A 15541-nucleotide genomic window follows, 5' to 3' on the forward strand; every position below is an offset into this window, starting at 1 on the left:
CAATCAATATCTCAATACAAAATATAAGAATTATGTTGTAAAAGAACATAACTAAAAAAATTGCATTTGATTTTGCAATTCTGGCTCTTCACCCTGAAATGTTTGTAAAATATAGATTAATTACTTAGAGACATCCGTTGCATAAACAAACAATAGTTAAGTTAGTGTTAATGTATATAATGTAGTGAAGCTGGACAAAAATTAGAAATAATTATGCACCGAGGAAAAGATAGCATGAAGTAAATGACTTATAATTTTGGTTAGCATGCATGACAACTCTATATATGGGGAAGTATTTTTAACCCTAAAAATCGAAATATAGGCTTTACAGTATATGTCAAAATGATAACGAAATACTAACATAGTTAACAGCAAAACAGTCACAGTCTCTCTCCCAAGAAAGCTTCTTATCCTGACATTCCACACAATAAGTTCGACAATATGAATATTTGTTCTATGATGCATTCGTTTTTAGTCAGTTTTCACCTCTACTCTACAACAAATGTGCTGTACTATTCAAATATAAGAAATCCTTATTGAAATATGTTTATTTTTTGTTATATATTAATGTTCCAGTTCCTCCGAAAACAGCCATATTAAAACATAAGAAAGGAATATCAGCAAACTGGCAGACAGATATCGAGTGTTTCATTATTGGAGCCAAACCTTCAGCTGTTTGGCTAGAAACACGACAGATTTTATTAACCAATTTCAGCGAGTATAAAACTTCAGTGTATACAGATATTCAAAAAGATGGATGCTTTTATAAAAGTCACTACCGATTTGCTGTCAAATTCCCTAATTCTTTCAACTTATCGACAATTCGCTGCGCTCTGAATATCACCTCAAACTACAAAACCTTTTTTACTAACGAAAACGAACTGAAATTAATACCAGGTACGTATAATTCTTAGAATATCTCTCTATTTTCTATCCACAGATCTATCTATCTATCTATCTATCTATCTATCTATCTATCTATCTATCTATCTATCTATCTATCTATCTATCTATCTATCTATCTATCTATCTATCTATCTATCTAGCTATCTATCTATCTGTCTGTCTGTCTGTCTGTCAGTCTGTCTGTCACTTTGTCTGTCCGTCCGTTATTCTCGGTGCGTGAATACATGGGGGTACATTTTATTATGTTTGTAAGCACCGATGTTAGCTTGCCATTGCCAAATGTCGCAAGGAGATACAAATGTGACCCAGAATGCTTGAACGAAAGAGTTCCAGGCACACTTTGAACAAACAGGGATGAATCAAGAGATCAAAGACTGAAAAAATTAGAACTTGAATTGAGTATCAGGTAGGGAAACATCAGCCTTTAATCTGTTTCTCACTTACATTCACTGTCTTGCTCAGCTATCATAATTTCTGCTTCTTAACCCAGGAAAAATTGAATTGTACTAATTCTTATTCTTTATCTTGCCCTAATTCCTCCTCTTACCGCTCTATTTCCCATCCTCGACTCTTCTTGTCAAGTTATTTATTTTATTTTGACATTTTGATGTGTTTATGATATCCGAATATTCATTTAAGTATAAATACATGTTTTAGTATACATTCAAAATGTCTGCTTTTAATGTATTTTAATTCTTCTTCTTCTTCTTCTTCTTCTTCTTCTTCTTCTTCTTCTTCTTCTTCTTCTTCTTCTTCTTCTCCTCCTCCTCCTCCTCCTCCTCCTTCTTCTTCTTCATCTTCTCATCCACCCCCTTCTCCTCCTCCTCCTCCTCCTTCATCTCCTCCTCCTCACCTCCTCCTCCTTCATCTCCTCCTCCTCCTCCTTCTTCTTCTTCATCTCCTCCTCCTCCTCCTTCTTCTCCACCTTCTTCTTTTTCTTATTCTTCTTGGAGTGGGGATTAGTTAGCCAGCTAGAACGGGCGATTAGGAAAGTGCCAGCGACAAGAATGGCCCTTGACCAAGTAGCGAAGAGAGCATTTTTAGATTCAAGGCTTGTGCGCTAAAAAGACTTACGAATACCAAAGCTGCTCATTTGGTTGGTTTAGCGAAAACATAATCATGTGTCGGTCTTTAATTGATCGGGACGGCATGTGAAATTCGATTTTAATGGTATGTATGCAGCTTTGTATGAACAGTTTTCAACAGTTTGAGGTGAGCAATGTGCCGCCTCGACATGAAGTACTATGTAAGACCAGTGAGATACGAAAGGCTCTGAAAGGTTGCATGAGAGACGAAATGTCCCGTTTTGATGGTTACCCATTTGTTGGCTAGTCCTTTTTATGGTCACACGTGAAACTTATTTAGAGATCTCTTGATAGACAACTATTGCAGATACTAACAGAACGGGGTAATTCACATTTCTGAGCTGGGGCGCAGTCGAACTGTTGAAAGGGAACGTCCAAAAAGACGATCTCATCGGAAAGAAACTACTGTTATCGAAACAGCAGGATTCGTTCCATTTTAGGAGGTTGTGTAGTAGCTGTATCTGCTTGCAGAGACCTTACCTCTTGGAACAATTTCTTTTCACAGGCTCAACCTGAAAGAGTGTTACCTCTCTTGTATGTGCTAGCACTCGTGACATTATTGTCAAGCTGTCGAGGAGCATAAAGAAATACGACGTAGATTCAGGAGTGAAGTTTAACTTAGTCATGCAGGAGGGCGTACAGCTCAGAACGTAAAATTACAAGTTTATGTCGTCTCGTCGAACAATATGGTACTGGACAAATGAACTGGTTAAATGACCCGTGATCTGGTTCAGGACAGGGAGTGGGATGAGGTTACAAGTAAGATAGCCAGTATCACTTAGAAATGTGCTGTGAAAATGCAATGTCCAGAAGATCAGGGAGAGGTGGTAATCACATTATGGCCTTCTCCATAATTTACCACCCGACTGACGTGCTTTGCAGGTATTACAGTCAATGGAAGAGACAGGAGGAGTGCAGTTTTAACATCAATAGATATCCTTTTCTAGACATGATATCTCTGCCGATATATACAAAATGCATGCAATTTTTCTTGAAATGTGCCTCCATGAATCGAAACCAGATCCCAGTTGCAAGATATTGAAATAATAATGAAACATCATAATGTACATATGTTTTTGTGTTAAATGCAAAAGGTTTTTGAAATATTTAGTAAGATATTAATAAAATTATATTTCAGCGATATCCTCCAGAAACAGTTTGAAATGAATTTAATACGGTATATCATGATTTTGATTTCGTCACAGGAAATTTAGTCATATCAAATTTGAAGAAGTCAGTCTGCAAACACTGCAACTTCTTAGAAACTCATTTATTTTTGCTGCTGTTTGTATCCATTGATATAAATTTACTTTCATAGCAGCTGTTTAAAACAAGTTACCCTAAGTCAGACGTATATCTGACATAGTGTACCAAGTCGGTGAGATTCAAGACCTTGACTATCATTCAAGCAGCTAACTGAATATAATTATAACCGAATTATTATTTTAGAAAAGTTCACAAAATCGAATATTAGTTTAGACTTCCCGTTATAAAACACAATTTGGTTAAAATTTTATTATAATTTAGTTATAATTCTTTGAAGAAGAATAAAATAAACGATACGTTAGAATTTTCTATTATGGCATGCTTGTTTTATTGCATTTATTAAAACTTAATGGGACTGTTTTTTGCTGTTACATATTCTCTCAATTTTCGCCTTAAGTTCTCATGCTTAATTTAACTTTTAACACTTGCTAATTCACATTGAAAAGTATCATCAATATCTAACAGATCAATTCAATTTACTAGTAATTCTTTTGAATTGACTGAATCGTTACAACTTATCATTTCTTCATTTCTACTTTTACCTCTAAATATAAGAACCTTCATGTTTTGGCAAATAGTCACTACTAATACTTGATAAGTAATATTTCTTTCAAATTTTGGTACGAGGCCAGCAGTTTCAGAGTGGGTGAAGTCGATTACGTCGACCTCATACTCAACTGATACTTATTTTATCGGCCTCGAAAGAGTTAAAAACGAAGTTAACCTTGGCAGAATTTGAACTCAGAATGTAAAGACAGACGAAATGCCGGGAAGCATTTTACCTGGCATGCTAACTTTTCTACCAGCTCACCACTCATAAGTAATGTTAAATGCCAAACTTTTCACGGTCCTTGTTGCTCCAACGAACAAGGGCATAAACATGTTTAGTAATAATCAGTGAATGAGAAAAACGTTTTCTGCTGGATAGCAGTTTAGTGTGTTACGGACATAGAAATGGTTTTTACTTAGCAACGGACGTCAACGAAATACCGCAAGTTATCAATGCTGTAAATGCTCCAAGTAGTTATTAATAAATTACAGCAACCAAAAATCTAACAGGATAAAAAAGGACAAGAGAAAGCGGTGAAGCCAAACCCAAGTACACAGCTGATGTTTATTTTATCGAGATTATATGAATGATAAGGGTATTTCTCCTCGGTGGGAATTTGACATCAGAACATATAGCAAAGCTGATGTAAAATATTTCTTCCGGTTTTTGTTTCTATCATACATTAACGTTTAAAGAATTTTATAGAATTGTTAATAAACATGAATTTTATTACAAATATGTAAATGATATAGAAGCAAGGACATGGTCACGTGTTGGTCAAGTATTAACTTGGAATTGATATCTTTTATACAGGCCATATATTCTGGCCTATAATATCCATTAAGAGCAATGAATATTGCGTATCGCATTGTAAATACTTCTAATCCTATGCACGTGTGTATGTTTGTCTTGTCTCTGAACCCAAATTTGATTGAGATAGAAAACAGATCAGAATCAAGTAAATTTGTTTGTCAAACATCCATGATCTATTTGGAGAGAACAACAAAAATATTTTAGAGTAAGGTGACACATATTGATTGTTGTATGAAAAAGAAATATTGATTGAATTAAAATAAGAATCGAAATAATAAACCACCCATTATCCCTACGTCACTGTCCGGGTTTCCGGCCTGTAACATCGTCCGGATCGATTTTGCATTATTATTTCCAGCTCAGAGAAAAATAATGATTTCTTCCTTTGGAACATAGCCATATATTTCTTGTCCGATAGTATATTCGACTGAATCAATTCCAGTGTATACTGTTGCTTCTTTTTCGATTGCAAAGAGTCGAAAACCTATAGACGCCCGTAGTGGCATTTGAACTTAAGATCAAAAAGCATAGAATTAAAGTTGGGGATATATTTAGTTCGATACTCTCCAGTTCTAACACATTCTTTAAAACCGGTAAATAAAGTCGACGTGCTTTATGTCCGGACAACTCACAGTAGAGAAAGTACTCGAATACCTATTTCTAGACTTCTTATTCGAATCTGTACAATTTTAGAAGTCATAGCATTGTCATAGCATTCCTGTTTGGCTTCATGAACACGTTAAATTAAAAATTCAAGATTCGCCTTACGGCACATGCAGTCAGTGTGTGGACATTTAATATTATCAAATGAAGTCGGATGTGTACATTACAATGTCTGTATTTCATGAGATTGGAGAATTTCTGTTTGAAGTCTTAGGATTAGTAAAGTATCTCAACGCAAAATCAGTTTGGTGGAGCCATTATATTCATATAGTAACCCCTATGATTTTAAAGATGGAACATTTCCTTCCAGTTTTGCTATGAGATAGAAGCAAACATTGAACACGATTTGTTATGCTATATTGTGTGTATTTATAGTTACGCTGATAAATCAAATCCGTGGATACGATACTGCGCCAGTGGCGAGATACGACCTACCAACCTAATATTTGTAAGCCGATATATCTGCAGATTCGACAACAAGCAAGTCTTTATTCTACTTAAAAGAGATGACGCGAAAATTGCGATTAATAATGTAATATATCACTTTGATCAGGGAAGCCATCTTCCCTGGAGACTATTGGAATATATGAAACTTCAACTATGACAAAGAATTCTGTGAAAGTATTAGGATAAATATATTGAAAATATTCTATATTACATAGGATGTATAAAGATCGATAAAGCAATTGATGTTATACATATATGTATATAAATATCTAAAAGGATATGTGCTTGTATATATATACATAGCTCCATAGCTATGTAGGTACTAACGTATGTATGAATCTATATATGTCACTTTTAATTTCCATTGTAAAAACAGAAATATTTATGACACAATATCTACAATTTCAGAAGATTACTGTGCTGATGGGCATATCTTCAAAGTCTACCCGTTTGATGCTTGTAGTGAATCGTTCGTGCATTGTGCAAATAACTACAGCTACATCGCAAATTGCCCAGACCATCATTGCATTGACGCAGATATCGGAATATGTGTGATGTGTGACTGCAATCAGAGCAAGTCAGTAACTGGAACATATGAGAAAAACAAATCAACTTTACGATATGAAGGTATGTGAGCAAATCGCTGATTATTTTATTTGACATAAGAATACAAACATAAAACCAAGAACAGATAAATATACACAAGGGACTGCGTTAAAGCAATGAATTTGTGCTACTGTTAAAGAGATGAGACAAAAGCTTCACATTATAATATATACATATGTGTGTATATGCGTGCGTGTGTGTGTGTATACACATATATTACATAATATATATATATATAATACATTTTCTTTATATATATATGACATATACACATATGAATGCGTATGCAAACACACCTGTATACACACATACACACATTTACATTTATACGCCTGTGTGCGTGCGTGAGTGCTTATGTGTATAAATATTTGCGAAATACACCGAATATATATTTCCCTGCTAAGTCTAGGTAACGTGTTCAATAGACCTAACTGTAGTGGAACGATATTATCAAATATAAATAATGTATGAAAATCAGCAATTGTTAGAGGACGAAGAAGGTACTCCAGCTTCAAACAATCTTTGATATCTACAATGTACTCAAGAGAAGGCTATGCTGCTGCATATACAAACTTCCTAGACTGCATCCAGTAAAGAGACACCCGGCTGGTTAGCATAACGTCACTCACAATCTCATTTCAGCCTTTGGCCCATAGACACGTTTCCCCTCTTTACCTGTTCTACCGCTAATATCATTTTTCTCAACTGCACGTCTTGCTTTGTCCATCCTAGAGACATTTCACTACGCTCATTCTGTTCTTCTAAGAACATCAACCCTTTTGAATTCTCTCCCTGCTTATGTCCGTCTCTCGAGCGTTGACTTGCAATTATTCAAGGGTAAACTTATTGGAATCAGTCTGGGCATCTTATTGGCATCAGTCCGTCAAGGAATTTGTATGTCCTTCGGATCCAGCAGTTAAAAACATTTGTTCTACAAACGCATACATACATACGTACATACATACGTACATACATATATACATACATACATACATACATACATACATACATACAACATACGTGCATACATACATACATATATACAAGCATACATACATGCATACGTACATATATACAAGCATACATACGTACATAAACACGCACACACACACACGCAGACACACATACACACGCAGACACACATATGCATGTATATCCTAGTCATATGCATAAAAATAACTCATATTAAAAGTAACTCCTTGCTTATACACGGTCATTGTTGATGTAAAGGAGACTAAAATATTCTGTGAAAAAAATTGAGATGTCGCAATACCAAATCAGTCTTCTAGGTCTTGATTCTCTAAAGTAAAGGGTTTTGCCTTCCGGGTATAAAATACACATTAATGAATTACATTGATGCCTGTAAATATTTGTCTGGTTTGAATAAATCTAAGATAGAACTAAAGTGATGATATGTATAAAATATGTAATATAAATAGAATTAAGTCAAAGTAACTCAGGGAACATATATTGAAATATGTGACCTGGTTTCATCTTATTTTGGATGTAATTATGTTCCTGTGCAGGTGTTTAGAACATAATATAGTACACCGACCAATGAACAAAACATTTACTAAATACTGTCCGTGATTTAGTTTTCGATGTAAGATGTACATAATCTATGTTTTTTTATGTAAACGCTTTCAGAAAAGTAGAGGCACTCTGTAACAACGCTTGTAATTGTAGTAGAATTTTAGATAGGTTTGATTATATACCAAGGGGTTTAACACCCAAACGTTGAAATAAGACTTCTGTAATATAATTCAGTTTTTATCTTGAATGTTCGTACAAACACTGTCAAGTTCGCCGCGTGGGATTTTAGCAATAGAAATTCCGTTAAAAGTCTTACTATATATTCCTTTAATGCAAGTCAATTATAAAACAGTTGAAAACAATCATGCACCGGTTCTGCAATAGTATGAACTCTAGAAACAAATCAGTTAATGGAAACTATATTGCCATTTCGTATAATTTGTCAAGGTAGATTTGAATGTCGGTGCTCAACTAAAATCCTACAACATAATGATAGCCAATAATAATTAATGCAAAATATTACCCATACAGATATTTGTTAGTCTGCCCACTCAGGAAGTCTTCAATTGATGTTAAGGGGTTGGAGATTGAAAGAAATTTGTGATATAATTTAGTCTATTTTTGCTTCGCGTGTACTTAAAAGCGTAACTGCATACAATCAGTTTATTCCTATGTTTATAGCTATTGGGACAACCTGTTGAGCATACTTTCGCATAACACATTTACCGGAGTAACATTGCCTCGTCTTTGAACGCAGTTACTTCGATATTGTCACGTTACGAAACGTCACAGACATACAAACCAAATTTTATGTTTCATCGCTTCAACCAATCAAAATGTGTCTTCCCTTTTTGAATTTGAAATATAATCTCACCCACAAAAGGAATGAATGTTTAATCAGCGATTAGAGGTGAAAAGGTTGCGTCCTAACACGTTCCGCCATATGACAACTTTTGAAAATCACAAAACTGTGAAAACTTTACATATGTTGATCTTAAAACTCCAAGTACTTTAATTTATATTTCTTTATATTTCTAAACATGTGGAAAAATAATATCTTCTTCTCTATTCTTTATCTCTCTCTCTCTCTCATATATATATATATATATATATATATATATATATATATATATATATATATATATATATATATATATATATATATATATATATGTATATAGAGATATATTTAAAGATTCAAAGAAAACGGAGGATATATACATGGAGTAACCACTTTATAATCGTGGTCCAGTCAAATTCATAAGTTAATTCATATTGCCTATACTGCGTTTCGGCTAACTGCTGTCATTTGTATTGGCACTTTTAGAGTCATCATGAATGAGTTAAAAATGCAAAAGTCTCCTCAGGGCATAATTGATAATGACTGATATTTTCCCCATCCTAATGGCTGGAGAGTTAATTCCGATTGAATTGTAGCATGTGCATCTTGGATTATGTTCTAAAAATAGTTAAGAGTTGATTTTTTCGACCTGCGGGACAAGGGACAAGCATAGTTCAGAAGAACTATGGTCATGTTTCTATTCCACTCGTTTGGTAGTGCCGATTAACTGTTTACAAGCCTGCCACTACGTTTTCATCCTATTCAGTATGTCCACAATACATTCCTCTACGTTCTTCTTCCACCCATTTGGCAAAATTGATTAACTACTTAGGCCTACAAGCCTGCCCATACTTTTCATACTATTCAGCATGTCCATAGCATAGTCATCTACGCCCTTATTATTGATGAAATAGTTCTAGGTGTGGACGTAATTGTTACTTTTATTCATATATTTTATATCCACCCTATGAATTGCTTATATTTTTTAAAATTTATATTAGTTACTAATAAATATAATTATCTTTTTAAATATATTAGTTGATAGGTTGGGTTCATATACATATATCTTTGTTTATTTAATTTAGAGTATAGATGCATGATTCATAGGTATTATTTACACAGTGTTTATTTAAACCATTTCTATTTAAATTTATTGAACTTTATGAACTATTCATAGGTATTATTTACGCAGTTTTTATTTTAACCACAGCTATTTAAATTTATTGAATGTATATTTAACTTTATGAGCACACCAAAGTCCTCTTTCCATCTTGTTCTTGATTAATTTGCGTTTTGATATAAGAATCGGGTAAATTTCGTCGATGCAAAGTTCACATATTTTGTTCCCTATGCTCTAAAATTTTGCTCTGCAAATCAATTCCCACGTAAGTGTATAGTCCGTATTTTTATCTTTAATCGACCAAATTGGTCTCTTTATTCTATCCCTGAAGGTATTTTCATGATTAGCTATCCTTCTTTTTATATATTTTTCTGTAGAACCTATATAGTAGTAAATCCATCCCTCAAATACAGCCTTACATCCTTTTTACTCACAAAAAGAATTTAATGGATATCGTTTTCCTTCGGCGCAATCGCAAATTTTATTTTTAGTAGCGCTTCCTGTTTTCTTACTAATAATGTTATGCTTGTATTCCATGCTTTCAGAGTTATACTCAGTATATTTATTTTCCATGTTTGGAGTCTTTCCCCCTAATCTAAGATTATTTACGTTAGTTTGTTTATTACTTTCCTTACTATCTTCTTTGTCATTGTTTTCTTTGCCCATCCTAATACTTTTATTGATTTTTCTTTTATGTTTGTAGTTGCCATTGTTATTATTATTATTTACATTTATTATATCAGTATTTATATTTATGTTATTAATTTTGTTATTAATATTGTTGATGTTGAGGCTTCTTTTTATAGATTGTATGTTTATGTGTTTAGATCCTAGCGGAGTGTCCTTTAGAATTATTTCCCTACCTTCGTTTATCGTACTATTCAAATTTTCGTTGATTTTCTCACCATTTTGGCCATTTAATAATTCTACTCCTAGTGTTGTAAAAATCATTTAATCTTTTTGCATTTTGTGCAGCAATAATTTCTGCTACATTTGTCGATATGCAAAAACCGGCCCTTAATTTGTGTTAGTTTATTATATTTTTTCTCTGAAAACTGCTTATAGACACCTTTGTAGAATAGTTTCACTATATGAATTCTAATTTTATTTTGCGAAAGGTATTATGAACCATATTACATAATCTTTAGAATGATGTTTAAGGAGGTTAATTTCATTCATGCATAGGGTGTAATTTTTTTCAGAATTGTTATGTTTAGTTTTTCAATTCTTTCTCTTTCATTGTTTATTGTCCTATTTTGGTTTATATTTATATAGTAATAACTATTATAGTGTTTTCGACTTCATTTTAATCTTATTATCATTATCCGTTCCTTAATGTTTGCATCTTTGTTATACGTGTTTGATTCATTTTCATTCTCCATCTGTTTCTTGATGTGTTTACTTATATTATTCTTATCGGATTTATATTCTGTTCTACCCATATTCTTTTTATTCTTGTATCTATTAATTTCTATGTTAATAACTTTATGACGAATCTTGTTTTGTGTATTGTCCGTATTCTCTAATTTTACGCTTGGTCTATAGAATTTTAAGTTTTGTTTATGTTCAGCTTTACTTAGTGTGATATTATAACAATCTATATTGTGTTTAAAAATTACCTCATCTGCAGAGAGACTAGAAATTCTTTTAGATATATTTTCAACTAAATTTCCTGTAATATTTCTTGTATGGTTACTATTTTTATTAATGTTCCTTATATTAATATTAGGTTTAGAGTAGGGTTTATATTTACCTGTTTCTAGATAAAGGTTAATACCCAAGAAGTTAACTGAATTGTGTTCCTTTTCAATAGTGATATATTTCCTATATCGAAAATTATGGAAATCTCCATAGCGACAACAGGAATTTCAGATGTGTAAAGTTCTAATGTTGAAGAGGAACCAACGATAAACACTAGTACATAGATACATGAAAAATTTTCAGTATCGTTAATCGATGTTAGTACAAAACTGGTGTACGCTTGGATAATATATCCCTAAGAAAGAAAAAGTCTTTGTATACAGACTTATATATATATATACAAAGCTATACTTATATGCATATACATATACGCATGAACAAACACACACACCACACACATACCAGAACAGAATCTAAAGAAACCGGTGTTGGAAGGTGTTGACAAGACTTTATTTAAGTAACATGTACAAAAAGAGTATAGTGAACTTGCAGTAGGGAATGCAAAACCTAACGTTTAGGGCAGAGTCGCTCAGGGAAAAGTTGACCGAATAGAAATTAAAAAGAGATAGTAGAGTTTTGCATCCTTTGTGTTTGTAAAACAGACTGTAACTGATGGGGAATGCAAGATGACATGAGAGAACATCAAGTTGTAGACGAAGGAAAATTTATAAGAAAGTTAGAAGGGAACAGAATGAGATGGAGAAGCGGCTGAAGGTGGGAGTAAAATAAAAGGAAGAACTGAGATGACAGGTAACTGAAGTATAAGAATAGGATTAGTGAACTAAGATTAGAAGTAAAGTGAAAACAGTTTATTTAGACCTCTTGGTGACATGGTGCTAACTTCAAAAATCACAGCTATTAATCAGTTTCGATGGTTTCAATAATCGGTGGAATTGCTACATTCCTCAACTAGCTGGATGATATGTATACACTAAGATTGTGTAAGTCCATGCATTGTCAAAAGTAAACCTCAGTCAGTGATATTGTGATGACTGTTAAGAATACATTGCCCTTGTACACAGGCTGATACCGTTATAAGTACAGTTGGTGGTCGGAGCAATGAAGCTCATAGCGAGACAATATTTAGGTTGCTATAACAACTGGGGAGCACAAAATAGGGAATCAGTGGTTTCTGATTTGAGTGGACACTAAGTAAGCGTATATCTGTTCGTATTACTGATTGTATTAAAACAATCAACTTTATCATTATGCTAACCTACTGCCACACGTTAAGTGATTTTTCTAATTGTATCATCCTTGTTGTTTACAATGTGTTTACTAAGTTCATTCTGAAGATAGTTTATTTAGTGTTTACTAGAAACGTCTCCTTTTTGTCTGTCATAATGACATTTATTTTAGACGTGTATATGTCTAAATCTACTGGAGATAACTTGATTAGGAAATATATAAAGATATACACACGCGCACATACGCATACGTACGCAGATATATCTGTATACCCTTGAGGGTATTGAGAAATGCTTAGTACTGGACATATAGGTATAATACAGTAAATATGAAGGAAGTTTAGGGTTGGAAAAAACTTGACAATTAAAATACTATAACCCCTGATGATTAGATGCGTTATTACTTTAGTCTATCCCTTCTGTGTGCATTATAATAGCATCAAACCCCGTGAAATAAGCGGTGTTTCACCTTCACTATTAACCAATCAGCCGAAAAGCGCCATTTTAGTTGTTGTGTGGTATATTCAAAGTTTTAACTCAGGTGTGTGAGCAGTAATTACAGACGTGAACCCCATAGTGCGATCTTCAAGAAAATGCAGTTTATATGGTCCAGTTTAGAAATGCATATCTCAATAGCCATGGCAGATTATCAGTATGTTTAGCGACATTGACAAATTCATGTGTATGCTGGTCATAAGTACTGAGGACATGACGGTACTAGAATGTTTCAATGATATATGAGGCAATTGTGTATTCTTTATGTTAACTGCAATATTTTTTTAGTCCTACCGATGAAGAATCTTCTGAGATTTCATTTTTTAGATGAAAAGAAAATCTAAGTTTACTGTATGGGACTCACGCGTGAATAAGAAGAGGAAAGTAGAATGGGATGTATTACAATTTAAATCAGGACAATTATGTATACGGGAATGAATTTGGAGGATGTAATATAAACTTGGAGAACACTAAAATTAATATGATGCGTATAAATGGGAAACTACTGAAACACGAAATGAGTGACATAGCTAAGAAACTGTCAAGAATGAGATTTTTGAAGAGTTTCCCTGTGTCAATGGTAAATAACTTGGCTTCGGCGCAGTAATTTGTGCAAGATCAAGCATTTGGTACGTCTAATTCTAATGTTCCATGATGGTAAAATGTTTGAGTGTGTGTATATGTTTGTATGTCTTTGAGAGAGAGAGAGAGAGAGAGAGAGAGAGAGAGAGAGAGAGAGAGAGAGAGAAAGACAGACAGAGCAAGAGTAATAGAGCGAGCGAGAGAGAGAGAGAGAGAGAGGGATAGAGCGAGATAGACATATATATATATATAATATATATATATATATAGATAGATAGATAGATAGATAGATAGATAGATAGATAGATAGATAGATAGATAGATAGATAGAGCGATAAAGAGGAGGAAGGTGACAAATAAAGGAAATTTCAGGTCATAATGTAGCTATTTATGACCATCTCCATAACCTTCGAGTTGTTAGATGTGTATAGGGATATATCGATATTCTATCACCCAATAGATTATGCCACCATATTTACAATATACACCAATGTGTGTCCCAGCGTGATGTATCAATACTGTGCTGATTTATAAAGCAAATTGTCAGTAAGGTAACTTGTCTTGTGGGAGTGTAATTGCTACCATTTTTTTAATGTATTTATTCAGTAATCCTGCTCCCTGATGACTGCCAACCTGTACTTTAAGTGCAGAGCCGCGGACACTTTTGAGGTGAGTCGGCAATCCAATGACCTTTGGAACTTACAATCATAATTCAGTGCCATTTAGTAACAACGGTTGAGAGGAAAGGAGAAGAGCAACTTAACATGATGTTGGTATTTCTGCAACACTACCGAATAGATTATGATCTCCAGAAGCAAATATGAATTAACCTTGCGTTCAGAGTTCTGGCAGAAATCTTATTAAGTAAGCGCAATGTTGACAACTTGGAATATATATTGTACTGATGTCATAATGTTGTTGGTTATTGTTAATCGGAGATAAAGCAATATTTTATCGATGATTCATTTCCCTACTGTCTTCTCAAAAGGCTATTATTAATATTTTATTAGATGGCAAACTTCTTAAATATTGCCAAGCTTCATGAACAGTTTAATAACTTTTTTCAAGACATTATTCGCCAAGGTCAATAAATCAAATGGAATCTGTCACAGATTCTGTTTGTTTGTGCGTTCGTTTGCGTGTTTGGTGATGCAGTAAATCTTACAATACAGAAGAGAAAGTTGGTTGTAAAGGGATAACATACCACTTGTTATGTTTAATAAATAAGTAATCATATTGTATGAGTATTACAATGATATACTGAATCTATACTTAATCTAATGTATGAATAATGTACTCGATGTATATAAAACTATCTTTAAATTCAGTGTATAGAATAACATATAAGCGAGTGATATATAGAATAACATATAAGCGAGTGATAAAATTGGTATCATTCAGTACTGTAAAAAGAACAACTTTATAGGTTATAAAATACAGTTGCTTAACACAATCGGTAGTAAACCACCGGTAGGTATTTTATTAAGATAAACACACACACACACACACACACACACACACACACACACACACACACACACACACACACACACTCACACACACACATACACACACACAAACACACACATATGCAAACACACAAAGATAAAAGGCACTATTAATATTTTAGGATTTGAAATAAGAATACAAGAGACATGATGCCCTAATGCATTTCCTTCGTTAACTTACAAATAACTTTATTTGCATACAAATTTTGTAATAACTGCGTACATTAATGGTATCTTA

General features: G+C 33.4%; 1 protein-coding gene across 3 annotated transcripts in view; it reads left to right on the top strand.

Annotated features, from left to right (window-relative positions):
- The window catches only part of LOC118764280 (uncharacterized protein PB18E9.04c-like), a 161314-nt gene that overhangs the window by 122562 nt on the left and 23211 nt on the right, over window positions 1-15541 (top strand). For all 3 annotated transcript variants that reach the window (XM_036504840.1, XM_036504839.1, XM_036504841.1), the window contains 2 exons: window positions 577-897; window positions 6139-6357. In XM_036504840.1, the coding sequence (XP_036360733.1) occupies window positions 577-897; window positions 6139-6357 (540 nt within the window). The remainder of the gene's footprint in view (window positions 1-576; window positions 898-6138; window positions 6358-15541) is intronic.

Source organism: Octopus sinensis, linkage group LG7 (assembly GCF_006345805.1).
Source record: "Octopus sinensis linkage group LG7, ASM634580v1, whole genome shotgun sequence".
NCBI classification, from domain to species: Eukaryota; Metazoa; Mollusca; class Cephalopoda; order Octopoda; family Octopodidae; genus Octopus; species Octopus sinensis.